This window comes from Canis aureus, chromosome 1 (genome assembly GCF_053574225.1).
Source record: "Canis aureus isolate CA01 chromosome 1, VMU_Caureus_v.1.0, whole genome shotgun sequence".
Taxonomy (NCBI): domain Eukaryota; kingdom Metazoa; phylum Chordata; class Mammalia; order Carnivora; family Canidae; genus Canis; species Canis aureus.
In genome coordinates this window covers 29497178-29524178 of record NC_135611.1, presented here as the reverse complement: position 1 = coordinate 29524178, position 27001 = coordinate 29497178, and the positions used below count along the sequence as shown (strand labels likewise).

General features: G+C 39.4%; 1 protein-coding gene across 13 annotated transcripts in view; it reads left to right on the top strand.

The window, feature by feature from the left end:
- The window catches only part of MAP7 (microtubule associated protein 7), a 173659-nt gene that overhangs the window by 89342 nt on the left and 57316 nt on the right, over positions 1–27001 (top strand). For all 13 annotated transcript variants that reach the window (XM_077894317.1, XM_077894311.1, XM_077894308.1 and 10 more), the window contains exon 2: positions 24753–24851. In XM_077894317.1, coding sequence (XP_077750443.1) covers positions 24753–24851 — 99 coding nt within the window. The remainder of the gene's footprint in view (positions 1–24752; positions 24852–27001) is intronic.

The following is a 27001-nucleotide window of genomic DNA, read 5'->3' as shown; positions in this document are numbered from 1 at the left end:
CACATGGAGACTTCACACAACTGAAGAGAAAACCCAAAGAGACTTTTAAACACAGAGGCTTCTATACCATCTTAATAAGGGCGATAAGTAGTAGAGAAATGACTAGACAAAGGAAAGCAGGTTTGGGCATCTAGGGGGAGGTAAGTTGTGGGAAAGTAACTGTATGGGAGAAACTGACAGTAGGTAAGGGTTGTTCAGTAAGATTTGTTAGGCAGACTCAAATTATCTCTTCCCTAAAAGGAGACTGCCTTTACAAATGGAAACCTGTAATTTTCACAAAGTGAAATTTATGCCTTGCTTTTAGGCAGAAAGGAGGTGTGGGCTGAGAGTTCCTCCTGTTGTCTATTTCTTAGTTGCCTTCAGCTCCAAATAGTCAGTATGCCCAAGTGGCACCTTTGGGAGTGGTATATCCTGATCTTTTTCCCTTGGTAGGCTTTCATGGTTCTTCCTGTCTTGCTCTCAGGGGGCTCCTTTTCAGGAGCAGTGCTTTCTCTCCTTGTTCCTTGTTCCTTCAGTGACACTTTAGAGGTTTTTATACTGACCATGAGCCACGAATCATTTGGGATGCATAAGTCGTACACCTTGCTTGTAGCAGGAGAAGGGAAATACGTGAAAAACAAGGTATAAAGGGTTGTAAGGGGAAAATTTGGATATTTGTTCCCTTAAAACCCTCCACATACATATATTGCCTTAAACAAGGGTTCATAACCAGGAGTTTATAAATTCAGATGGGGAAAATAATTGCATCTTTATTTCCAGTAACCTATTCTGGAAACTGAGCATTTCCTTTAATTATGAATATGAGTAACAAACTTACAGTAGCACCAGCATCAGTAGACATAGAAGTCAGGGATTTTCATACCAGTTTCTTTTTATTTTCTAAGATTTTATTCATTTATTTGACAGAGAGAGAGAAAGCCAGAGATCACAAGCAGGGGGAATGGCAGAGGGAGAGGGAGAAGCAGATTCCCCACTGAGCAGGGAGCCAAATACCGGATTCCATTCCAAGACCCCAGGAATCATGACCTGAGCCAAAGGCAGATGCTTAACCATCTGAGCCACCCAGGTGCCCCTCATATCTCAATTTTAAATATCTTAAAAGGTAGTATATTTTCTCTCTCTCTTTTTTAAGATTTTATTTATTTATTCATGAGAGAGACAGAGAGAGAAGCAGAGACACAGGCAGAGGGAGAAGCAGGTTCCATGCAGGGAGCCCAATGTGGGATTCGATCCCGGGACTCCAGGATCACGACCTGAGCTGAAGGCAGGCACTAAACCACTGAGCCACCCAGACGTCCCTTTAAAAGGTAGTTTAAATTAATCTTAACTTTTGACAGTCGGAGAAGGACAAACATTATATGTTCTCATTCATTTGGGGAATATAAATAATAGTGAAAGGGAAAATAAGGGAAGGGAGAAGAAATGTGTGGGAAATATCAGAAAGGGAGACAGAACGTAAAGACTGCTAACTCTGGGAAACGAACTAGGGGTGGTAGAAGGGGAGGAGGGCGGGGGGTGGGAGTGAATGGGTGACGGGCACTGGGTGTTATTCTGTATGTTAGTAAATTGAACACCAATAATAAAAAAAAAAAAAAAATCTTAACTTTTGAAATCATGCCAGTTATTAAACATGTCCTTAGATTTTAAGTAATGGGCCAATAAGGAAGCACATCACATTTTAATATTTTGATAGCCTTTTAAATATTTTTTGTAGTGTACTATATAATAATTTATGCATTTAAAAATATTCCTGAGAAAGGATCTAGCCTGACCTTTGCCAAAGGATTCCAAAGCAGAAAAGTTGAAATCCTGTTGTGGAAAGCCTTCACATGCCCTCAGGAACATGCATATCCCTATTTACAAGCTGCTGAAAGGGGAAAGCTGAAGGCCACTGACTCTTCAATTAGGAGTCCAGGACACCCAGAATGAAAAATTAAGCCTGCAGGAGACAAATCCTAGTTTGAATTCTGTAATCCGTGGGCTCTAAATCAGGGATATATATCAGACTCCTTGAGGAGCTATTTAAAGATACACAGCTAATGGGGTACTCAGTTAAGCATCTGCCTCCCACTCAGGTCGTGATCTCAGTGTCCTGGGATGAAGCCCCCCCCCATCCCCCATCAGGTTCCCTGCTCAGGAGGGAGTCTGCTTGTCCCTCTCTCTCTGCCCCTACCCCCACTCGTGCTCACTCACTCGCTCTCTCAAATAAATAAAATCTTCAAAAAATAAATAAAGGGCAGCCCAGGTGGCTCAGCGGTTTAGCGCCGCCTTAGCTGGCCCAGGATTGAGTCCTGCGTCAGGCTCCCTGCACGGAGCCTGCTTCTCCCTCTGCCTGTGTCTCTGCCTCTCTCTCTCTCTCTCTCTCTCTGTGTGTGTGTGTGTTTGTGTGTGTGTCTCTCATGAATAAATAAATAAATAAAAATCTTTTTTAAAAAGAAAAATAAATAAATAAAAATACACAGCTAAGCCTTATGCCTCAGGATTACAGTTCAACAGGTCTGGGTGGCACCCGGACTTCTCTGTGTTAAAAGTCCCATTAGGTGATCATACAAACCCCCAAATGGGAGCAAAACGGCAGAGGCAGATGGAGAAAGTCTTTAAGTAGACTCACCACTAAGCACAGAGCCCTAGGCGGGGCTGATCCCAGGACCTATGAGGTCATGACCTAAGCCAAAACTGAGTCGGATGCTCAACACACTGAGCCACCCAGGCACCCCTGAATAAGTGGTTTTGATACTGCTATACATTAGGGGGTGAAAAGATAAATTATTAAAATATATCAAGTATTTATTGTACTTAAAAATACAAAAGCAAAATGATCATTAACACAAGACTTCAAAAAAATTTTAAGATGAAATTTCATTTTAATACTGGGCTTTTTTCTTACCTTTGGTACTTTTGTTTGTATCTGTAGACACAAGCCCTCTGTTTGTTGTTTTATTAATTCCAGGATCTTATTTCTTATTTTACTGTTAAAGCCTGAGGTTTTCTTTTCACATTCTAAAATTATGAAGCAACAAATGTCATATATGAAATGTATAGTGTCCTCCTTGCAACAAGTGAGGAAAAATTCCATATTGTAACAAAAAAGTGTTTTTGAGGAAATAAAGGTGCAATCTTTATAAAAGAAGTTGGCAGGTTTTCTAGTATCATGATTAAAGATTGATGTATCTCTGCCCTTTTCCTGTGATAGATAAGTGCCTTCCTGTTCTGGGTTATCATGCTTTCTCCTTAGCCAGAAATGCCCACCATCCACAGGTGTATTCTTTAGAGTCAGCTCAGGTGTCTCCTACTCTAGGAAGCCTCCCTTGCTTTTCTCTGTGCTTCTGTAGCTAGAACCTTTCATGTACTTCTGTCACGAGCCTTACCACATTATATTGTAATTATCTGTTTCTATGTCTAGATCTCTTGGGGGACTTTAACCTCAGTACCATTATGTGTGTGTGTGTGTGTGTGTGTTATTAATGGCCTGCTCATTAAATATTTTGCTGAGTGATTACATATGTAGTAGCCATAGCCCCCAGCTCACTCTTCTCACCCTTTCTTTGTTGTACTTGTCTGTGAATATGTGCTGACCTGGCAGCACAGGGATCGTGCTTTGGCCTCCAAGTTCCTGCCCTAGCCAGCCTCACCAACCTACCCAGCCTGACAAGCAGCTCATTGTAATAAACTGAGTCTCTAGTGAATGTAACAACATTAGACTGGCCATCAGCCCAGGACTACCCTTCATAGCCTGAGTGAGACCAGGCATGAAGCTGACAGCTAAGCTCACCACTCCCTTTATATGTCAGCTCCAGACTCTCAAACTTGCCATTTTATTACTGTTTTACCAAGATTTCCTTTTTTTTCATGGCCTATATACTGTTTTGGAAAAAAAAAAATGTTTAAGTCACTTATGTTTACTCAGGTACTAATATAATCCTAGCTTAATTCTGAACTTGAAAATAACAATTTCTTATGACAGCCCAGTGAATTTAGCGGGAAACAAAATATAGAGGGTCTAAAAGCAGTTGCATTGCATTCTGAAAAGTGGGGAAAAAAAAAGGGAAGTGGCCATGGACTCATGTTACTTTTATTCCTAGAAAATAGAAACAGGAGCCTAAGCCTCCAGGTGCATCCTGAAGGTTTTATGTATCATGCACACAGTTTTAGGTATTCCACTGATCAGTGGTCTAATTGAACATAAAGTGAATGTCCCCCTTAGATGAAATACAAATCAGTAGGATTTAACACTGAACTGCATATATCCTCTATAGCCTGAATTTTGGCAGAGAACATGGGGTTGAAACATTTGAATCTACTATCAGATTGTTAAGTATTATTTTTCCATCCATTCTATGCCTTTCAGTTAAGCTCAGGAAGAGGGAGATATGAAAGATTACCCTGACTTCATCCCATGTGGATTATTGTCTGTCATTTCACTGAAGGACTTGGCTTCTCTTTCTGTTGTCTTGGAAACCTCCCAGTTTCTCTTTAAAAATAACAGGTTTTATCAAGAACTCATTAGTGTTATGAAATATTGTGAAATTGTAAAACTGCTGTGGCTTTATGTGTCACACGTGTATGGTTGAACTTTAACAATGCGGACCGGAAAATTCTCATTAGGGTCAGGACAGCTCATCAGAAGCTCAAACTCATTTGTTTCTTTCTCTCATCAGAAAAATAATAATAATTAAAAAGCCAGTGGCCTCCTCTTAGGCCTCAGGACCAGGTCTTAGTTATTCTCTAGGTAGTTCAGCAGATGAGCTTCTCTGACGTTGCTCTTAACCATCAGCATTCTGGAGGCAAACCAAACCAGCTTCACACTCCATTCCAACCATTCATTATCCTCTGCCTCAGTGTACTCATTGTAACATGGGGACACTAATCACCTACTTTGCAAGGTGACTCTAGGAATTAGACTTGATGTATGTAAAGCCTCTGGTACAGGGCCTGTTGTATAGATGGGGCTTGATGAGTGGCTCCCACGATTCTTGCTCTTATTATTGTTACTAATATATTTTTTCCTCGACAGTGGTTCTGTCTCACTTCCTTTTTAAAGCTCAAATGTTATGATGAGCAGTCTGTATTTCTCCTGTTCTACAGGGTCAATTATGAGTATTTTCAGTGGTGTTTGGTGTTGTGGAGTTAATTCATTTGTTAGCCTCAGGCCACTTTTCCTTCCTCGTGGAGTTAATCTGATACTAGATGAGACAGCCGACTCAGAGTCTGCTGGGCAGGAGTTGGATGAGTAGAAGTACCACATACCAAACTGGACATTTCTAATTAGAATTTGAAGCATGACTTTAAGTAGTCTAAAAAGGTTTATAGTAGTCTAAAGCCAAAATATAAAGATTTATAATCAACAATTTGGACACTGAACAGTTTCAGGACAGTCTTTCTAGTTTTTATATTCAGCCTAAACTTTTTGTGTAAAATTGAGTTTTATAAAAGGGCTAAGATTTTTTTTTTCTAGTGAAATGAGAGTTAACAGGTTTTTCAAGCTGGTTTAGAATAATTTCCAGATTAGTGGAAACGGAGATGTGTTGCTAGCAGGTGTTTTATTGTAGACCCCTATGGAATGACTGCATTCTGTGTGAATTCTTAAAAATATAGATAAAATGGTCTTTCTTACACCTAGCTTTCAACCTAGCTAAATGGTCTCTTCTCGGTCGGTATGAGCCACATCAGTATCAGTATCTGTATAACCCCAGCATGGACAGTACCTGTACTGATGGCTGCAAGTGGCAGTGAGTTTTAGGGAAATGCTCACAGAGATGGAGTTCACTCTACTCCAGGGGAAGAATTAGGCAACACGGCAAGATGTCAGCTAAGTTCTTAGGAACAAAACTGTTTGGCTTCTGGGCATCTCAGTGGAGCAGGCCAAGGGCCCTGGGGATGGAAGTAGTAGGGAAGTTCCCACTCTATCCATACTGAGTGAGTACTGAGAAGCTATCGATCGCTAGGACAGGCCTTTCATGAGTGGGCTCCAGACCTTATCCAGTTCCATTTCCAAGGAATTCAAGGGGATGCTGATTGGATTCTCATCATGGGAAGTCTCATTGTGATGGGAAGCAGCAACATCTCCACGTTGACTCCAGAGTGGCAGTTGGTCAGTGCAGGGAAGAAGGGGCAAGGCAAGGGGGAAGTTCTTTGATGAATATTAGATAATAGAATGTACCTTCTGCATTATCTTTGCTGTAGGCAGTAATGTTTCTGACACAATGTATGTCATCGCAACATTTTTTGTTATAGAGAGATTATTCTATCAAATATACAAGTAAAATGTCAGTTACCCCCAGAGCTCTCAGAAGTTCACCTGTTGCACCCACCTAGTGCAAATTTAGGTGGAAGACTTAAAAATCAGCCTTGATGATGAAGATAAAACATAGTGATACCATACTTATTTATTTCTCTATATATAGTGGAGTTATACCTTTGGGCAACAACACTAATACTCTAATTATAGAGGATAGACGTCAATACAGCAACAATTGTATATAACTAGTTATTCAGTGCAGAGACCTAGATTATCATTTTTAATGTGGTCCATGTACTACTTTAATATAATTTTCATTTCTATGATTAAGATGTTCTTAAATCAATTTGTGTTTTAGAAAGAAAGGGCAGATGTTTCCTTGTGTGAAATACAACTCTCAGTAATCAGACAACATGAGCTATTTTTTTGCTTGTCCACAGTGTTTTCAGTGACAAAAAAGGTTGTCTTTCAGACATGTGAAAAATGGGGTTTTGAGGTGCCTGGGTGATGCAGTCAGTTGAGCATCCAACTCTTGGTTTTGGCTTGGGTCATGATCTCGGGATTGTAGGATTGAGCCCCACATCCACTCTGAGCAAAGAGTCTGCCTGGGATTCTCCCCCACCCCCCCACGTGCACTCGTGCTCTCTGTCTCTCTCTCTCTTTCTCTCATGAATGGATAAATCTTTTTAAAAATGAGTTTTTGTCAAGCATCAGTAGTTACTGTATTTTTGCTACTGAATATTTGTCTACAAAGTCAAGTTCACCCTGCCTGCTAGAAAAATCTTGCCTAAAAAAAAATTGAATAGAGTATCCAGAGCTAAATTGAGAAACATCTGAATGACTGTTTCTAAGACAAGATACTTTAAAAATCTAAATGAAAAAAAAAATGAAAAAAAAAAAAATAAAAAAAAAAATAAAAATCTAAATGACTGATTACACTTGTTTATTAAGTGAACTTCTTTTCTCAACTAGCACTAAAACATGATTACCTATGACCCTTGCCTTACACATATATGCTAGACTACAGTGTGTGTTTTTTTTAAAATAGCAATTCCTGATGTTATATGGGTTCATTTGTAAGTTGGCTGGTTGAAAGTTAGAACATAAAATCACTTTATTAAAATAACATATGTGGAACTGATAACCCACAAAAGCATATTTCACCTATTATGTAGTGATGCTATCATGGAATCTCCATGAAACTAATATGCCCAGAATTATTCAACAGTTACCTAAATATCTATACTAGTGGTAAAGTGATCTACCCTCAAATTGCTTGTATTATTTTGAAAGCTGATGTTCTCACTCGCTCTCTCAATCTCTGCTCAGTACCCCATCCTTGTCATTTTTCTCCTTCCTCAATCTACGTGAAGACCAAACTCAGTATTACAACTTCTCCCTCCTTCACTCTTTACAGAAAGCACATACCCTTTTGCACATTTTCTAAGGTTTTTCATTGCTGTAAAACAGGAGGTAAAATAACAAGATTTGAAGTCTTGGGCTTATACTTCATCTGTAAACTAAAAAGAAACCGTATTGCTGTATTATTCATAAAGTGTTCCTAGTACATCAAGGAAAAGTGGCAGGTTTGAGGGAATGCTCAGAGACTACAGTGAGATTCATTCACATTTCAGTAGAAAGCTCAGATGGGGGATCCCTGGGTGGTGCAGCGGTTTGGCGCCTGCCTTTGGCCCAGGACACGATCCTGGAGACCCAGGATCGAATCCCACATCAGGCTCCCGGTGCATGGAGCCTGCTTCTCCCTCTGCCTATGTCTCTGCCTCTCTCTCCAACTATCATAAGTAAAAAAAAAAAACAATTAAAAAAAAAAAAAAAGAAAGAAAGCTCAGATGGTTCAGGGCGCTTGGGTAGGTGGCTCAGTTGGTTAAGGGTCCAACTCTTGGTTTTGACTCAGATCATGATCTCAGGGTCCTGGAATCAAGCCCTGTGTTGGCTCCATGCTCAGCGCAGAATCTGCTGGAAATTCTCCTGTTCTCCCTCTGTTCTTCCTGCTTGTACACACACACTCTCTCTCTCAAATAAATAAAATATTTGAAAGAAAATAAAACTCAGACAGTTCTTTAAATATTTTCCTTTCTCACAGTGACTCTGCAGGAATTTTGAAAATGGTTCTGGGAGCAGGTCCTTGGATAAAGAGCCAGGCAGGGAGACAGGCCAGCCCAGTGACCAATAAGGTGCTCCCTGGGATGGAAGGAGGACAACCTGGCCGATATAGCTTCACTTCCACTTACTGTTTGTTGATTTTTTTTTTCCCTTCTCGGAGGAGCTGTACAAGTTTACCCTCTCAGTCTCCCTCCAACTGCTCTTAGATACCAGCTCCCACATGGAGATTTTCAGGTAAGAAATGGTGGCATAAAATGCATTCCAAAGGCACTTAGAAGAAAGGTGTCAGTATATCAGCTTAGTTTTGGCTTTGCTCCCGATGACCCCAAAGGAACTATAGCTTAGGCAGATTTAGAATTTGTAATTGGATTCTCTTGTTTGATATGGATGGAGCATACCTGAAATGAATATACATACTGGAAAATAAGCATATCAGTTGCAGTCTATAAACTGAATAGTCATTAGCGCTCTGCTGTGTAAAGAGCCTTTCCGTCTGGCCTGATCGTGTGCCAGGTTGTGACACCTGCCACACAGCCGTCTTTGTGATTTTGAGGGTTGCAAAACTCTGTGAAGACTTCTCCTTGTCTTTTGGATTGGCATCCTTTCCTTTCGTTGGTTTTGTTTTCATTAGTTACTACATTTAGATATTTGATAGGTTCCAAAATTTAAGATCCTCTGCGTGGGTAAATTTTGAGTATGGCAAATTGAAGAAATCCAAAAATAAGTTGCCATATCCAGTGAAAAGATAATAAAAAGGTGAGCAGAACAAAGATGCTTTAAATCTCGCCTTTTCTTTCCTGCAGAGGACTGAAGAAATGCTTTGTCATCTAAGTCCCTATTCTTCGCCTGAGTCTCTGGTTACTCTCAGCAAACCAGATTTCTGGCTTAATAACATTTCTTTGCACTCCAGATGATAGTCTTAATTATTTAATAGATTAAATGCATCTTCAGAGTGCAAACAGTGTATTGCAGAAAGTCAGTGGTGGTGTGAGGCCTAACACAGCATCTGTGTGGAGCCCCCGGGGTGGGAGTGAGCACTGTCCTCCACGCAGGTGTCATCAGCCTTCCTCCCCAGTCTGACCCGACTGACTGATATCTAGAGGGAGTGCGGAATGCTCCTCTTGACACTCCCTGTCCTGAAAGTCAGTTATTTTGGCTTTGAAGGGGGCCCTGGGTGGCCAGGCAGCGTTCTAGGCTTTTGCTGCACTGCTCCATTTCCTATGCAGAGCAGGTGCCAGGGAAGCAATTCAGTTCCAACCCAGCCCATAATGTCTCCTTTCCAGACCTAGCAGAAGCCACCACTTGAACCCATACAGGTTTGGTTTGCAAAACTAGGAGAGAAGTGGTAAATGTATCCACGTAAAGCAAAACCTATTTTTTAAGTTTCTGATTAGTCCTAACATAGTGGCTGCCTGCAGACCGCATTCCTGCTTCTCCCAGAAAAGTCAAGCCGCCTTGGAGGTGGTTTTAGTTTGGTTTGGTTTGGTTCGGTTCGATTCGGCTTGGTAGTCCTCTTCCTTGGAAGTGGCTGCCTTCTCAGTGGTGTCCAGACTGGCGGAAGCAAAGAAGCTTAAACTGCAGGAGATTAATACACCACCTCCAGGGGCGAAGGAGCAGGTGCTGGTGTTAATACAGGAAAGTTAATAGCACGCGGTCAGGGCCATAATTTCACACATTGATGAAGATGCAGAGAATTAGAGGTTACAGAGAGGGTGAGACAAGGATACCGATGACTGTGGGCATATATTGGAAATGGTGAGATGCAGTACAGTTAACAAAGACCCAGAAAAGTGAGAGAAGTAAAATCAAATGAGAAAAAAAGGGGACCAAAGAGTAAAGTAGCATGATGCTTTGAATAAATAGAAGGCAAATGTATATTAACACAGAAACTTTTTTTCCAGAAAGTAAAGAGGGAGGGAAGGGGCTTTTATTTATTTATTTATTTTACAGCTTTTTATACCATCTGAATTTCCTAACCGCATGATAGACATTTCTTTTTCAAGATTTTTTTTTAAAAGGAGGGGTGGTTTAATTATAGGTCTTGCAATTTTTGTCTTCATAGTCTTTCTATAGTATAGAAAAGCTAATAGATCTTTTTTTATTAAGGACTTTTATTTTATTTCTTTGAGAGAGCAGAGGAAAAGGGACAAGCAGACTCTGAGCAGAGCCTAATTCAGGGCTTAATCCCATGACTCTGAGATCATGACCTGAGCTGAAATCAAGAGCCAGATGCTTAACTGACTGAGCCACCCAGGCACCCCAATAGACGTGTGTGTGGTTTTTGTGTGTGTTTTTTTTTAATAAAAGTAAGCTAAATTCATTGAAATTTTTATAAGCAAGTGTGGAATTAATATCTATTGGGATGATACATTTACAGACTAGTTGACAGAAAAGAGAATTAGTCCCACTGTAACCAGTCTGCGAGTCCATTGCAATGAGTAAGCAGTTGTAAACAGGGTCTTAGGATGCTAGCAGGAGTTGTTCTCAATGATCAGACTTGCTGTGGGAACCTTTTGTATTCTTTTCAGAAATCCACTGGCTTCTAGATTGTTTGGAGCTGATTTCTATCACAAATTATGTTGTTAAAACACTGATCTGGCATCTTTTTTTTTTTTTTTTAAGATTTTATTTATTTATTCATGAGAGACACACAGAGAGAGGCAGAAACACAGGCAGGGGGAGCCCGATGAGGGACTCCATCCCAGGACCCCAGGATCACGCCCTGAGCCAAAGGCAGACTCAACTGCTGAGCCACCCAGGCGTCTCTGATCTGGCATCTTTTACATTTTGTTTTGTTGTTTTTTTTTTCCCCTCCTGACTTTGCTCTTCCTGCTGCTGCTTTCAAAACTAAATGCTGATCTGCTTTAATATGATGAGCCAGTACCTGTTATGCTTTTTGACTTCTGGAAGAAATTAGAGTACATAAGATTCATGATGTACCAAATGAAAGGTGTATAAAGGAAGTATGCACTCTGTCAGTTTAGAGATGGCTTGCAATTGTGAGTGCTGAATAAAAAAAACAAACAATGGTTTAAACAAACAAAGAGTCATCTTTTGTCTTGCCTACGGGAAATATGGAAGTAAACAGTCAGCAATTCAGAGACTTCGGGGCCAGGTGTCCATTTCTGCCTTAGCTTTTTCCTCACGATAGCTTCCTGGGTTATAAGGCAGATGCTCTACCTTGAACATCATACCCACCTTCAAGACAGGAGAAAAAGGAAGAATGAGGAGCCATGCCACCCAAGTCTGCTTCCCCTTTAATGAGCATTCCCCCAAACCCCACCAAACAATTGCAGTGTTCAACTTCTTGGCCAGAGCTGTGCCTTGTGGCCAATCAGGGTTCTGTTAGAAAAGAAGTGTCGTATGGACATTTATTAGGTAACAAGCATGGAACAACACAATTTGCCTATGCAAATTGGCAGTATAGATTTCCAAGAGGGAGATGCTACAGCAAGCACCTCCCCAATTATGTTTTTATTTTGTTTTACTATAAAGCACTTTTTTGGTTTTGTTTGTTTGTTTTGTTTTGCTTTGCTTCTTGTAAGGTGAGCAGTATTTGGAACTTTTGGAAACATACATTCTAAAAACAACATAAGATGTAATGAAATCAAATGCCAAGCAGTGTGGGGCAAACTTGGGAGCGTAGTAGAAGCCAGAGAAGGAAAAGTGTTGGAATAGCTTGAAAAGATTTCATGAGAAAGAGACCTGAGCGGGGGCTATGACAAATGGATCAGATGCTCTACACTGCTATAATGGCAGATGCATGGCATTCTACATTTGTCAAATCCCAAAACAAGATTTAGAGTGAGCTCTGTAAACTATGGACTTTGGGTGATAATGATATGTTGTGAACTGAGGACTTTGGGCAATAATGGTATTGCCAGTGTAGGTTCATTGATTGAAACAAATGTACCAGTCTCGCACAGGATATTGATAGTGGGTGAGGGTGTGCGTATGTGGAGGCAGGGGACACTTGGGAATTCCTCTCAACTCCACTCAACTTGGTGTGAACCTGAAACTTCTGTAAAAAATAATAGCTATTAAAAGAAGAAAGAAAGAAAGAAAGAAAGAAAGAAAGAAAGAAAGAAAGAAAGAAAGAAAGAAAGAAAGAAAGAAAGAAAGAAAGAAGAAAGAAGAAAGAAAGAGAGAAAGAAAGAAAGAGAGAGAGAAAGAGAAAGAAAGAGAGAGAGAAAGAGAAAGAAAGAGAGAGAAAGAGAGAAAGGAAGAGAGAAAGAGAAAGAAAGAAGAAAGGGATGGATGGATGGATTTGGATTTAAACAGTTGAAGAGATAGTGAAACTTAGTGATCCAACGAGAGGGAAAAAGCAAGGACACAGATGTACAAGTGACTGCAGCAAGGACACTATGGTGAGACAGGGATGGCCCCTAATTTTAAACAACCTTGAGGTGAAATGTTCACTTGTTACCCAAAATGAATCGGAATAACCTTAACTTTCCATTATTTACTACTCATTCCTTTTTTTTTTTAACTACTCATTCCTATTGCATTTTTCTGAGTTTGCATAAGAAAGTTTTACTATTACGTTATACAGAGGAGGAAGAGTCAATTATTGATATTCTGCAGCCTTGTATGTGTGGTTTATTCCCACAAATTAAACCCATTCAGTTGCTTAATATTCATAGGATTAAAATTACACTCATTTAAGGGGAGGTGGGTGGAGGTTGGGGTAACTGGGTGACAGGCACTAAGGAGGTCACTTGATGGGATGACCACTGGGTGTTATACTATTATGTCGGCAAATTGATTTTATTTTATTATTATTTTTTAAAGATTTTATTTTATTTATTCATGAGAGACACAGAGAGAGAGAGAGGCAGAGATGCAGGCAGAGGGAGAAGCAGGCTCCATGCAGAGAGCCTGACGTGGGACTCCATCCCGGGTCTCCAGGGTCACATCCCAGGATGAAGGTGGCACTAAACCGCTGAGCCACCGGGGCTGCCCGGCAAATTGACTTTAAATAAAAACTTAAGATCACACTCATTTCTTTTTGCAAAACTGATATTTAAAACTGACTCTATTGTTTATTTGGGATTTTAAGAACTATACATCTTCTATCTTGATCATTTTATTTTCATTTAAGTATGAAAGCTTTTCTATTTTGTGGCCCATAGTAATCATTTTGTAAAATGTTGACATTAGCAATTTTAGTTTTCTTCTTAAAGTAAATCATATTCTGCTAAAAGTAAAAGCACCTTCTTTCAGTTGGTTACTTTAATTAAGCAGAATAGTGAAGTTGAGTTCTAATTATTTTTCTCCCAGTTATTTAAATAGTGGCTTTTAATTACATATTGAATGTAATTGAATTGGGTCTAATTTGATAAGCTCCCTATCCAGCTGTCCAAACTTAGAAAATTAGCTGCAGTCTCCATAATTTACCATTTCTCATTGTACATGGAAAACTTTTAATATGGTTAGGCTTTCCCCCTCCTATCTGTACTTTGCCCTGATCTTTGCTTAGTCATAAACATTATACTCATATTACAGAGCAAAGCTCATTTGTGTAGTAGCTACTAGCATTGTGGCTGGTGATAAATCGTCAAGAAGGTATATCACCCACGGGGATCAAGAGGCTTGCCTTTAATCTGGTTTATATTAATGCAGGTGGAAGATACAGCCTTTTCTGTTCTATTTATAATGTTGCCATCTGGCTAAAGGAAGGTTTTTGTTTGTTTTGTTTATTTGTTTTTAGATCAAAGCATTTTGGGTTGGATTTAAAGTATGTAATGTTTGCTCCTGTCAGAAGGAGTTTGTACCATGAATCAGGTAGTTGCTTGAGAGTGATTCCCAATCACTTATACACAAAAAATATATGGGACACATGCTTTTCTAAAATATGGTTTTCTTCATTTCAGCTAAAATGTATGTTTGTCTTTTTAACAGATTATCAAAACAAATCTATTAAATTGCTTTGGGAGAATGATGGGGTTTACCAATCTCTCAAAGCCGAAATGCTTGTTTTGTAGCCTTTCTGATATTTCCAGCAAAGGCTGTAATGTTTTCATGTTTCTTCCCATGCAGTATAGGCAATATTCTGTTGTATTCGAAGTATGTCACTCTAATTCCTGTGATAGTCACTATAAGTGATACTGGGCAGACCTTTCTATTATATGACTACAAAAAACCGTTTGACTTTTGATATCAAAACTATCCTAGAATTATGTTATTTTCTGTTGTTTTCCTGACATGGAGTAAACACGAGTGTAATCTGACAATTCTTTTGGTCACGTTTTCTCTACAATCTTAGCAGCCATCAAAAAATGAGCAAATGTACACTTTTTCTTTTAACTTGTTATGAATACTTTTTCTTTCTGGGCTTTTGCCACACTTTGCTCAGAGTACACCACCCACCCTCCAGCCGTCCTTCATTCCGTTCTTCAAGCATTTATTCAGTGTCACGTATGTGCCAGATAGTGAGCTAGACACTAAATAAAGATGGAGATCCTGAGGATGAAAATCACGGTCTTTGCCCTTGGGTTGTTGCTCTGGTCAAATAGAGCATTATCACAGAACTGCACCTGACCAAGTGTCAAAGACAAAATGCCTCAAGCTCCATTTAATTGGAAAACATCTATGGTTCTTTAAGCTCAAAACACAGTGGCTGTGATGAGAGCTCTTTAGAGGCAAAAAAGTAGCCCACTCCTTATCCCTTAAAAAATTCTGGTAACTTATTTTGACAGAATTATCTTTTGCTGTTACTTATGTAATATTTATGCTGCTCCTATCATATGTAGTTTAACAAAAAATGGATTTTTTTGTAAAAAGTTATGGTTATGTCAATATTTTCACAGACGTTTCAGCACAACTGCCTCAACTTTCTTTTTAAGTTCATGAACTGTTAGCTATTAATAAATAACTGTGTGTCTCTCCCATTCTTCATGCCTTTTCATTATAGTTAAAGATAAGAAGTAATGTTTCTGGTGCGTTCTGTTCCCATGTATCACATAACTATACACAATGCTGGATTGTATTGATAAAACCAGTGCCTTTGTGTTGGATTTGTATTATCTCAGGATTGGACAAATTTCTTTGTCTTTTGGTTGACTGTCCCTTTCTATCATGGTCACAAATTTTTCATTTTTTTCATTATGCAGAAATGAAGTAATCAGTGACTTCCAGTCACTGTTCATTGTTACTGAATAAGCTCCCCCTAAACTTAAAAGTCTCCACGTGGTCTTCTAAGCCTTGAGTGCAATCTGTTGTAGCCACCAAATCATAACTTTCTGTTCTATTTGGAGAGCATGAAATACAAAGAAAAAGTAAAAATTCAGTTGTTTCTGTCAGAATGAATAAGGATGAAATGGGAGACTCCAATGCATGATCAAATATTCTTAATTGCATTTGTTTTTGCAGCAAGAAATGAGCAATAGATTGTTGAGTAAATGGTTCATTGTATTTACTGCTATGTAAGATTAAATGTGGCTAGATTTTATATTATACCACAAAGTGGATTTATTATGTTGTAGCAGAGCAAATTAGAGTCCACCCTGTTCTTCAGCATTTGTAGTTAAAGAAATTGCCATGGCACAATGCCTATAAATTTGTGTAGTGTAGTGGCTGCTTCCCTGTCCTCTGGTGATCTGTGAACAATTAAAGACACCAGTGAGCCTGTGCCTGTATTTTATTTCCTTAACCTTTCTGCAAAATGACCTTCAGAATACCCTACTTGTTTCCTAACCAGGCACATTTCCTCCATTCTGTACTTCCTCATCCTACCCACTACCCATCTACCCATCCTACCCATCCCCATCCTACCTTGCTCATTGGGGATGGCAGCCGGGGTCCCCTTATTTGCAGGCCTGAAGCAGAGGAGATACTGAGGGCTTAGGGAGATTCCCTGTATGGTGCCACCTCGCTGCCCTGGGCTGCTTCTTGGATGGCCACACTGACAACTTTTCCAGTTCTGTCACTGGACTCACTGTTTTCCCTTCATGGTCAGCTAACTTATCTCTTGGTACCTGTTAAGGGAAAATGGGAAGATCTGAATAATTATTAAATTATACAGAAAGCAGAATGCTTAAGATGTCTGTTTTTAATCTGGTTTCCTTTTATTGTTTTCATTAAGATGGTAAGCACTTTTTTTTTTTTTTTTTTTGTAAGCGCTTTTTATACACTTCCAGCAGGCTTGGGATAGGCTTCACTTTCTGTTTACCCAGAATCTGATGAAGCTGTAATAGCTCTCCACCAGAAGTTCCACATGATACACTTTTCGGTGACTTGCATTGCCTTCAGAGCAAAGTCCAAACTGTTGGAATTCAAGGAGGCGTGGACATGGGCCTATTTGTCTTATTGTCAGCTGCCTACATTTTTAAGACTGCTGTTTCGACTAGATAGTGCCCTGATTATCCTTTTTCTTTTTTTTTTTTAATTGCCTAAGTAGTTTTGCTTATGGCATCCCCCAGCGAGAAATACCCTCTGCTTTACTCTTCACTTAGAGAGATTCTCTCCATTCTTCAAAATCTTTATCCAGTGGTTTTGTATCACTCCTATTCCCTCAGTGCCTTCTCCCACCTCTGAATTTCTCTAATGCTATCTGCATCATTTATTTGGTTTTTAATCCCCAATGGTATATTTATTTCTAAAAATCAAACTGATCCATTGCTACCATTTCATGCATTTTCATTTCATTGATTTCTAAAAACCAAACTGATCCATTGATCCATTTCATGCATTTTCATATTGTCTCCTCTGAAAGTTAATAAGCATCTTGCAAGTAGGTCTTGTGTCCTTTGATCTTTGTGTTAGTGCACAGCACAGTGGCTGGCTCCTGAGAGCATCTACAAATGTTTGTTGGAAAAATTATTTAGGGGCACCTGGGTGGCACAGACAGCTGGGTGTTCCACTTTTGTGGGTTTTTTTGTTTTGTTTTGTTTTGTTTTTTTGTTTGTTTGTTTGCTTGTTTGTTTTTTGGGGGGTGTTCAACTTTTGATTTCAACTCGGGTCATGATCCCAGGGTCATGACTGCGGAGCCTACTTGAGATTTTTTCTCCCTCCCTCTGCTTGTGTACTCTCTCTCTCTCTCAAATAAATATTTTAAAAAAATTTTTAAAATTATTTAACATTTCTGAGCCTGGGAATGCAGGGGTTCCATTGATACCATAACGAAGAGACTAACATTGGGGAGTTGGCTGATTTTGTGAGGACACTAGTTCACCTTTTGACATAGTTTCCAGTGATCACAGAGAAACAGGAGCATATATTCCCTAGAGGCGGGAGACAAACTGTATTTGAGAGCACGTACTTGTAAATGCATTTGAGAATGATTGGCATAGAGAGCGTGCTTTAGGCCCTAAGAGGAGACAACTTTTCTGGAGATTAGAGAAATTACTGGGGGAATCAGAAGTTTCAAAACACAGTTTGAAGAAGTAACCTAGAATTAAGGATTCAGAAAAGGAAAAGTGGTAGGAGACACATGAATATTTCTTCCCAATACTGAGTGCACAGTGTCCCATGAGTCAGATGCTGTCTGAACAATAACAGTAGGGAGAAAACCTAAGTAAAGCAGGAAATTGAACCCAGGTTTGTCTAGGGCCATCTCCCATAAGCATCATCCCTTTAACTTACATATGATTATGAGGAAATTAAACTGAGAAGCTCTCCATCATGTGGAATAATCAAAAAAGTCACTAGAGAAGGTTGCCATAAGACCTTATTCTAATGCAAATTTCATAAATAACATTAAATAAAACCTTCGAGATCTATGTTGCAATACTCCTGGCAGCTCTGTTAGAATAAAATTTAACTATCAAGTAAATAAGCAAAAGGATGATAAAGTAGAAAATTTTAGATGAAACACTGAATTACCTGAAAACTACTCTGTAATCCACTTTCTGTTATGTTTTTTTAAACCAATAACACTCTTCAGTTGCTTTAACAGTGTTCTGCAGCCAAATTTTTCAAATAAGTGATTTGTCTAGCATGTAAGGGGTCTGTCAGGACCACTCCAGGCTCTTTGATTCACTAGGAATACTCAGGCCTCAGCATGTAGTCAGGCTCGTGGCTAAGATTTACTGGAGCAAAACCAGGCCTTTGTAAGGCGAGCTCTCTGATGCCTGCTGTTAAGTCTTTTCTGCACACGTAAACTGAAACTAATAGGTTGAGAGCAATGAAGTTGCAGTATTCAACCATTTCTTACTAAAAAAATGGCAGTTACCTCTGGTTCAACCTCTACTTCTGTCTTCCAGTTGACTCTCCCAAAGCTGTTTGTGAACCCTAAGACACGTGCCCCCCCGACGTCCAGCTAAACAATATAGCAAAGCAGAACTCATACAGAGCTGGGCCTGATGGCTAACCTCTGTTAAAAATAGTGACCAAAAAAAGTACCTGAGTGGCTCAGTCGGTTTGGCCCCCAGCTCTTAATTTCAGCTCAGGTCATGATCTCAACGGTCATGAGGTCACACTCCGTGTTGCACTTAGCACCAAGTCTGCTTGAGATTGTCTCCCTTCCTTTATCCCTCCCTTTCCTCATGAGTGCATGCATGCTCGCTTTCTCTCTCTAAAATAAATCTTTAAAAAAATAATGTAACGGGCCCCTGGGTGGTGTGGTAGTTGAGCATCTGCCTTTGGCTCAGGACATGATCCCTAGGTCCTGGGATCAAGTTCCACAATGGGCTCACCACAGGGACCTGCTTCTCCCTCTACCTGTGTCTGTGTCTCTGCCTCTCTCTGTGTGTTTCTCTTGAATAAATAAGTAAAATCTTAAAAACAAAAGTAACAGAAATACATTATCTTTGTATATATCAAGACCACATCATTCAGTGAGATTTAAACTCAGCATGGTTCCTAAGGTTGTCATCCTAAATGTCTAATTAGAGTAAGCTTTTTTACTAAATTAAACATTTGTTGAGCCAATTATTTTGATCAGTTGAGAGACTCTTCAACCAGACCCATAGAGCCAAAAATAGAAACAAAGCAGCAAGAACCCATGCATGCCCTTTATGGGAAGACATTGGAAGGAATGCAATGAATTGTATAGGATATGGATTTTAGAGGTGCGTTTGTGGCACTTACTGGAGTTGCAAATGTCTGGCATCTCTGTATTTTGTTTCAGAGTGGTTTAGAAAGAGACAGCCTCAGACCACAAGGGTGCCTCTCTGTATCCTTCCTCTTGTCTTTTAACACTCTCACGTATGATACTAATGGAATAAAGCTTTCAAGCTAGCAGGAAGATCAATAGAGATTTTATAGGGCTAGCAAGGACTTTGAGCATTGTGGCATATGACTAAGTTTTCTTTATAAAAAATGAAAGAGATTCAAATTAATACTGGAAAGTCAGCTGAGTCATTTAAAAATGGCTATTTTTCCATGGTAAAATAAAAAATGGTATAATGAATCCTATCTGCTAGTTACCTAGGATTTCCAATTTTTTAAATGTCGGAAATTTTATTTTATTTTATTTTATTTTTTTAAATATTTTATTTATTTATTCATGAGACACACACACACACACACACACACAGAGGCAGACACAGGCAGAGGGAGAAGCAGGCTTCACGCAGGGAGCCCGACGTGGGACTTGATCCTGGGTCTCCAGGATCAGGCCCTGGGCCGAAGGCAGGCTACCCGCTGAGCCACCCAGGGATCCCTAAATGTCAGAAATTTTAAATAGATTATTTTCATTGTGTTCCCAAGTAGTGAGATTCCCTGTACTTTGTTTAAAAAAAAAATGATATTATTTCCCATTATTATAATGGAGAGCTTGGGTTTTGTTTTGTTTTGTTTTTTTTAAAGCTCATATTTACTTAATTCAATGGTAACTTGAAGGGTATTCAGTCTCCTGAAACTGTCATCTAAATCCCAAAACACTGAGAATTACCACCTCATCCAAAGCTAGGTTTTACCCTAAAAACCATACCAATAATCCCAGCCTACCTGACGGTCCCCAGGAGGTGTGACTGTAGCCGAGTTGGAAACTTCTTGAAACCAGCAGCTGAGCCAGACTTTGCACCTCAGGACCCCTTTCACCAAATTAACATACATTTACTTTCCCTATTACTGCTGCGTGAGCAAAGCCCTGGGGAAATAGACACCCAGTTTCCCCACATTTGTGTAGGGAATAAGGAGAGAGAGAGAAAAAAAATAGTTTCAACCATTTATTGAGCCATATGGTAGACCCAGTGTTCTCATTAATTTTCACAGCCCTGGAAGTAAGTGTTGTCCGTCTTTACAGACGGAAAAATTAAGCCTGAGAGGTTATGTGCTGAGATTCACACCCTGCTAGGGGCACAGCCAGGTCAGCTGACTCCAGATCACACATTGCCTCCTCCAAACTTCCAAACACACTGCCACACCATGGAAGTGCTGTGGCTGGAGGAGGTCCAGGACCTCAGTGGAAGAGCAAAAGAGAAAATGAATGAATGTGTGTTAAACCCCTGTTGTGCGCTAAGCTCTATGACAGAGTCTCCCCGTGTATCTTCCCCATTCACCTTCCCATCTCCCAGCAGCCCTGTGGGGGAGGCTGTATGCCAACCTCCACCCTCAACCTCCAACTCAGAGAGGTCAAGAAACTTCTGAAGGTCACCTGAGCCCAGATCTGTTTGAATTCATATCTTCCCTCTTATCATGATAGAGTGTTAACCAGAGAGGGTTTTGGAAAAATGAAGGTTCTTACAGTGGCGGAAGGAAGACCAGAAAGAAAAGCAGAACGGTAACCTGAAAACCTTAGATGAATGTCCAACCTAAAGGTCAGAGATTATCAGTGTATAATCTTGGACTAAACAGACTGGCCGACCATCCTTTAAATTACTTTTGTTTTCCTAGATTAAGCTGTCAGTTTTACGTGAGGATAAAAAATTTTAAGATTCTAAATGTGTCTTGTGAGGAGTAGGACCCAGAAGATCTTTTGGGATAGCAACAGATTGCTGAGATGCAGGTGACAGTAAAGAGAGCAGGCACATGAATGTTCAGCTGGAGCAGATCCAGTAGAAGTCAGATGTGGATAAATTGGGATTCAAGTAATCAGACCTCCAGTTTAATTGAAGTATATTTTTTATATTTTAATTTCAAGATGATAAATTATAGCACCCCCTGAAAGAAAGCTTTTATTGGGGATAATTTGGAAAAGTCAATTGACTGACTGAACGTGTGTTGTAGTCTTTTTAATCTCCTTCATGGTGGACTATTACATAATATTCAGTTAGAATTGATGTTTGTTGTCAGGACCTAGGGGGGACACCGCAGATATGCAATCACCAGAGAAAGATTAAATGATGTCAGATATACCAAGGCAAGAAAGAAATGAATACATTTGAAATACATTCTAAACAAATGTTTGTTTGGTTTTTTTTAAGGTTTATTTATTTATTTATGATAGACATAGAGAGAGAGAGAGGCAGAACCACAGGAGGAGGGAGAAGCAGGCTCCATGCCGGGGGCCCGATGTGGGACTCGATCCCGGGACTTCAGGATCGCGCCCTGGGCCAAAGGCAGGCGCTAAACCACTGAGCCACTCAGGGATCCCTAAACAAATGGTTTTAATTCTTTCTCAATTAACTAAAAATAATAGAAGATCAATAAATAGCTTACCAATTAAGGCTTTATTTACTCTGTGCTGGAGGTAGCTATATAACAAAAAGAAAATTTTAATCCTAGTATTCCAAGTGATGTGTTATATTCTACTAAGATCAACTTGCAGAATAAAAAGAAAGGTTCTTTTTTTTTTTGAAGAGTGATCTCTTTTAGAGAGCATGTGTGTGAGCAAGCACAAGTGGAAAGAATCTCAAGCCGACCCCATGCTGAATGCAGAGCTCAGGCCAGGGCTTGATCTCACAACCATGAGATCATAATCTGAGCAGAAACCAAGAGTCCAGTGCTTAACTGCTTAACCAACTACTCTACCCAAGAGCCCTGAGAAAGGTTGTTCTACACACAGTGAGCAACAAAGTTTCCAAGTATAGTCAATTTTATCTCTGGAGGCTGTCTCTAAAGTTGTGATACTGTACGCCAAGACTAGTTAGTATGGGTTTCACCTGCCACATGGTGATAGTTGGCAACTCATTTTTGGCAAGTGGGATGAAGATACCCAGCATACTTTCTAGTTTCCCTTCTAGATCAGTATCAGTTCCACTCATACTCCCTTGACTTGTCCCCATTCTCCAGGGTAACTATATACACACATAACCTTTTCCAGTGGTAGCTTGCCTGGTAAAATTGCAGATGGCAAAGTTCTATCAGAAACCACTGAATGAGGCCTTTTATTTGCTATCTGCTCATTTTTTCCTGTATCTTTTCACACCTTCCCTTGTTAAAAAAAAACAAAAAACTCAATAGATACAACATAAACCAATCGATGTCTGTATTTGAAGCTGTTATTTAAAGCAAACAAATCAAAAAATTAAGCAATATTACAAGAATTGTGTAAGATATTTTACTAGTCTATGATTTTCTGTTTTCATATATATTTTTAATTAATTTATTTTAGACAGAGTATGTATGTGGCAGGTCGGGAGAGAGGAGGAAAAGGAAAGAGAATCTCAAGCAGATTCCCTGCTGAGCACGGAGCCTGTTGCAGGGCTCAATCTCACAACCCTGAGATCATGACCTGAGAAATCAAGAGTCAGATGCTTAACTGACAGACCCACCCAGGTACCCAATAGTCTTCGATTTTCCATGCTAATATGATATGTAACTAAGAGCCACAAAAATTTGGTGAATCCCACATTTAGAGGTCAAAGGTAAGTTTAGGGAACTTTTTTTTAGTAATTTCTTCTTAGTACATCTTGGGAACAATTTTTAAATTTAGTCTTCTTAAATTATAATTATTATCACACCTTTTCAGTTTCAAAAACTTGGACATTATCTAGAAAATAGGAATTATTTTCTCAAATTTCCTTAGCTTCAAGGAGAGATAATATGTAATGTGTCCAGGCACAAGGGCTGCAAACAAAGCAGGGTAAGGAGTGCCAAGTGGCATGGGTGCTATTTTAAACAATTCAAGTGGATTTTCTAATGTCCTATTTGAGCAGAGACCTCAAGGAAGTGAAATCCACGTGGGTATCTGAGATAAGAGCATTCCAAGCCCATGCAAAGTTCTGGGATGGACTAAATCAAAATGACTATAGCAGAGTAATAAAGTGGGGTAGTGGCATAAGGTAAAGGCCGAACCATATGCTACCTTCTGGGCCATAATGGAGACCTTAGGTTTTACTCTGAGCAGGATAGGAGGTATTGGAGAGATTTGAGGAGAAGAGTGACACGACTTGTGTTTGAATGGGATCACTCGGGACACCTGGGAGGCTCAGTGGTTGAGTGTCTGCCTTTGGCTCAGGACATGATCCCAGAGACCTGGGATCGAGTCCTGCATTGGGCTTCGTGAATGGAGCCTGCTTCTCCCTCTGCCATGTCTCTGCCTCTGTGTGTGTGTGTGTCTCTCATGAATAAATAAATAAATAAAATCTTTAAAAAAAATAAATCTTTGAATGGGATCACTCTGGCTGCTAAGATGAAAACAAACTAAAGGGTGTCAGTGGAAGGATAGAATGGGTAAGAGGATATTGTAGTCACTCAGGGAGATGACTAAAAAGGTAGCAGGAGAGTATGATGTTTTATAAGAGTTGAAAGAACCTAGTAACAGATTGAATGTGGGAAGTGACAAGTCAAGGATGAGTCCAGGGTTTGGGGCATGATCAACTGGAAGGGTAGAATCGCCTCAATTGGTGGAGAAGACTCAGCAGAGCAGGTTTTAAGGCAGAAAGTAGGAGGGAGAGAAACTCATGGGTTTGGTTTTTGACATGATTGGTATCTGAGATAGTAGCAGACTTTTTACAAATATCCTTTGAAAATACATTAAATAAAGTAATATGGGTAAAGAAAGTCATGTTTAAAGTATGGGATCCTGTACTTGACATAACCAAAGAATTACCTGGTATTTCTTCCCTTCATTCCTTTTCTAAAATACATCTTCCTTAGTCTCTGTAATAATCTTTGTTATTGAACTTTTTGTTAGAGGCTTTTTCAAAATCTTAGTAAGTTGTATGCCCTGGTTCCTTTCTGGTGACCCACTTGGTTTTGTTCTTGGAATTTCTCGGTTCCTAATGCATGAACTTTGTAAGAACTAAGATCAGAGACTTTGGATCAATGTAGTCAATGTAGTTGCTTTATCTATGAACTGGGACCACCCACAACCTGCCACTGCTGTAGGACTGCTCGAGCTACGGCATCCAACACCCAACATCCAACTCAACATCCAATTTGAATTTTGGATGTGTCCTTCCCACTGAATGGGCCAGAGTTGTAATGGCCTCATCTTTCTATTTCCTGAATCTAGTCTAATACCTGATACAAAGATTAGCAGTAAATGTTGAATAGGTGAATGTTTCTGAATAAATTTTAAGAAACTAAATACAGTCTTTTCTCTTTTGTCTCATTTGTGTAGCACCTGAAAGCCACAAAGTGCAAGATAAGAAAACTGCTGCCTCCAGCCGGCCCTCTGCTATTTCAGGACAAAATAGCAACTACTCAGGAAATAAACCAGGTATTATGCATTACATTTGCTGTAGAAAAAAAGGTTATCCCTAAAGCCTAGCACCAAAAGGATTTAGGAGAGCTTGGTTCCAGTCCTGTTACCGAAACACAAACACTCATACTGCCTTGTATGTGTTTAAGTCTGAGAATCTCTTAAAGCCTTGATTTTCTCTTTTTAAAATGGAGATCAAAATATAAAATAAAATAAAATAAAATAAAATAAAATAAAATAAAATAAATAAAATAAAATAAAATAAAATAAAATAAAATAAAATAAAATACAGAGATTCAAATACATGCCCTGCTTACCTCTCAGAATCATTTTGACAATCAGTGAGATGATGCATGTGGGTGCATTGTTTACTGTTAAGCAATGTATAAGAGGTAATCATTTTCCTATTCTGTTTTGAAATGATGCATATGACACATTTTTTTGTATCTGTGTGCCCACCATTATTGCCTATCTTTTTTGTGACATTTTCCAAAGCCATTTAAGGAAATCTTCACATGTAGCAAAGCTGGTACAGAATTATGTTTTTGTTCTCTATTCCCTGCAATGATTGTACACCTACACAGTAATTTCATTTAATAGCCTGTGATTCATGGTCTGTTCCACTCAGTGATACAAAGAAGCAAACAGCCTGTAAACATAAACAGTTGAATAGACAATGCAGTAGCTTCTAGGTATCCAACAGCCCTTGTGCGGTCCGTGGGAGAGACCAATGTCCAGTATAATGGTAAGCAAACAAAGGAAGGCAACAGTAAATTGAACCCCTCCATGAGGACCTTGGAAGCCTACTTCATGCAGCATCCAAGACCGAAGTCACTCAGGAACAGTGAATCACTGAGAAGAAAGATGGAAATAATTCTTGCTAGCCTCAAAGAATACATTTCCTATTGTACCAAGTTTGGGGGTGGGGGGAGGCAGGGTTTCCATGTAGGAAAAGATCTTAACAGAGCAGATAAATCTGGCTTGTTGCTTAGAAGAAGGACAACTAACAAGCGTTATTGCAAGTACTGCATGAGCAGCCATTAATGAAAAATGATGTGTAGTTTCGGTGGAATTTTAATTAGCAGGCTAAGATTCCCCACTTTAGTTTGCCTTTTCATCCATTCATTTATCCACCTACCTCTCAGCTACCATCTACTACTACTTATTAAGTAATTGTCCTATGCCTGGGATCATGAGAAGTACTGGATGAGCAAAGCAGAGCCCCTGTGCTCATAGGCCTTATTCTAGTGAACTTTAGTTCCTTATACCCAAGTGAGAATCCTTGTGGAGGTAGAAGTCCATTAGCATGAAAACCTCATTGGTTTTACCATGGGAATCCAACATAGCTAAATGGTGTGTGCTGTTTTTCCCTTGTTTTAACTATGTTCCCTGTGCTATACCTTTTATCCTTGTGACTTAGTCATTCCATAACTGGAAGTCTGTACCTTACATTCCCCATTTTACACATTTCCCCTACCCCTCTCCTCTCTGGCAACCATTCAGTTTGTGTTTTTTGAGCATCATATGTCTGCTTTCTTGTATATACAGATAAGTAGAGGTACTTAAGAAGGTCTCATTTTTACAACCACAATGTTGTTTTCCTCAGTATCTCCAAAGGATGGTAGAGATTTCATGTTGGAGGGTGAGGCTTGAGTAAAACCTTTTATTTTTATGGGTTCTAAGTCATGGGAATGTCTAGAGCAATATATTAATTTTCATTTTCTGGAACTTGGGCGAAAAAAAGTAAAGTATGTGCTAAATTTGGGGATATTTTGAGTATTGCCCTCACCTGATACAGGCATCCTGACCAAATGATTTCTTGGGGTCTCTTTTAACCCGGTACATTTTAGTCAAATGTATCTCCAACCTTTACCTTCTGATACTTAAAATTCATTGGAAGACTCTAGAACATTTCTTTGATGTTAATAACATTCAAGTTTTTAATATTTTATCTTTAAAAAATGTATGGAAAGCCCTTGTGGTTTATAAGTCTGGGTACATTTTGTTTCATGTTATGACATGACAAGTGAATGTGAATACTTGGACACAGACCAAAAGAAACCATTTGTAAAGTTACAATCTGTCTATGTCTGCAGAGGAGGGGATGGCTCTTGAGGATTCCCTCGGTCACCTCCAAATGATTTGGAGTGTGACCTAGTTAGAAGAAA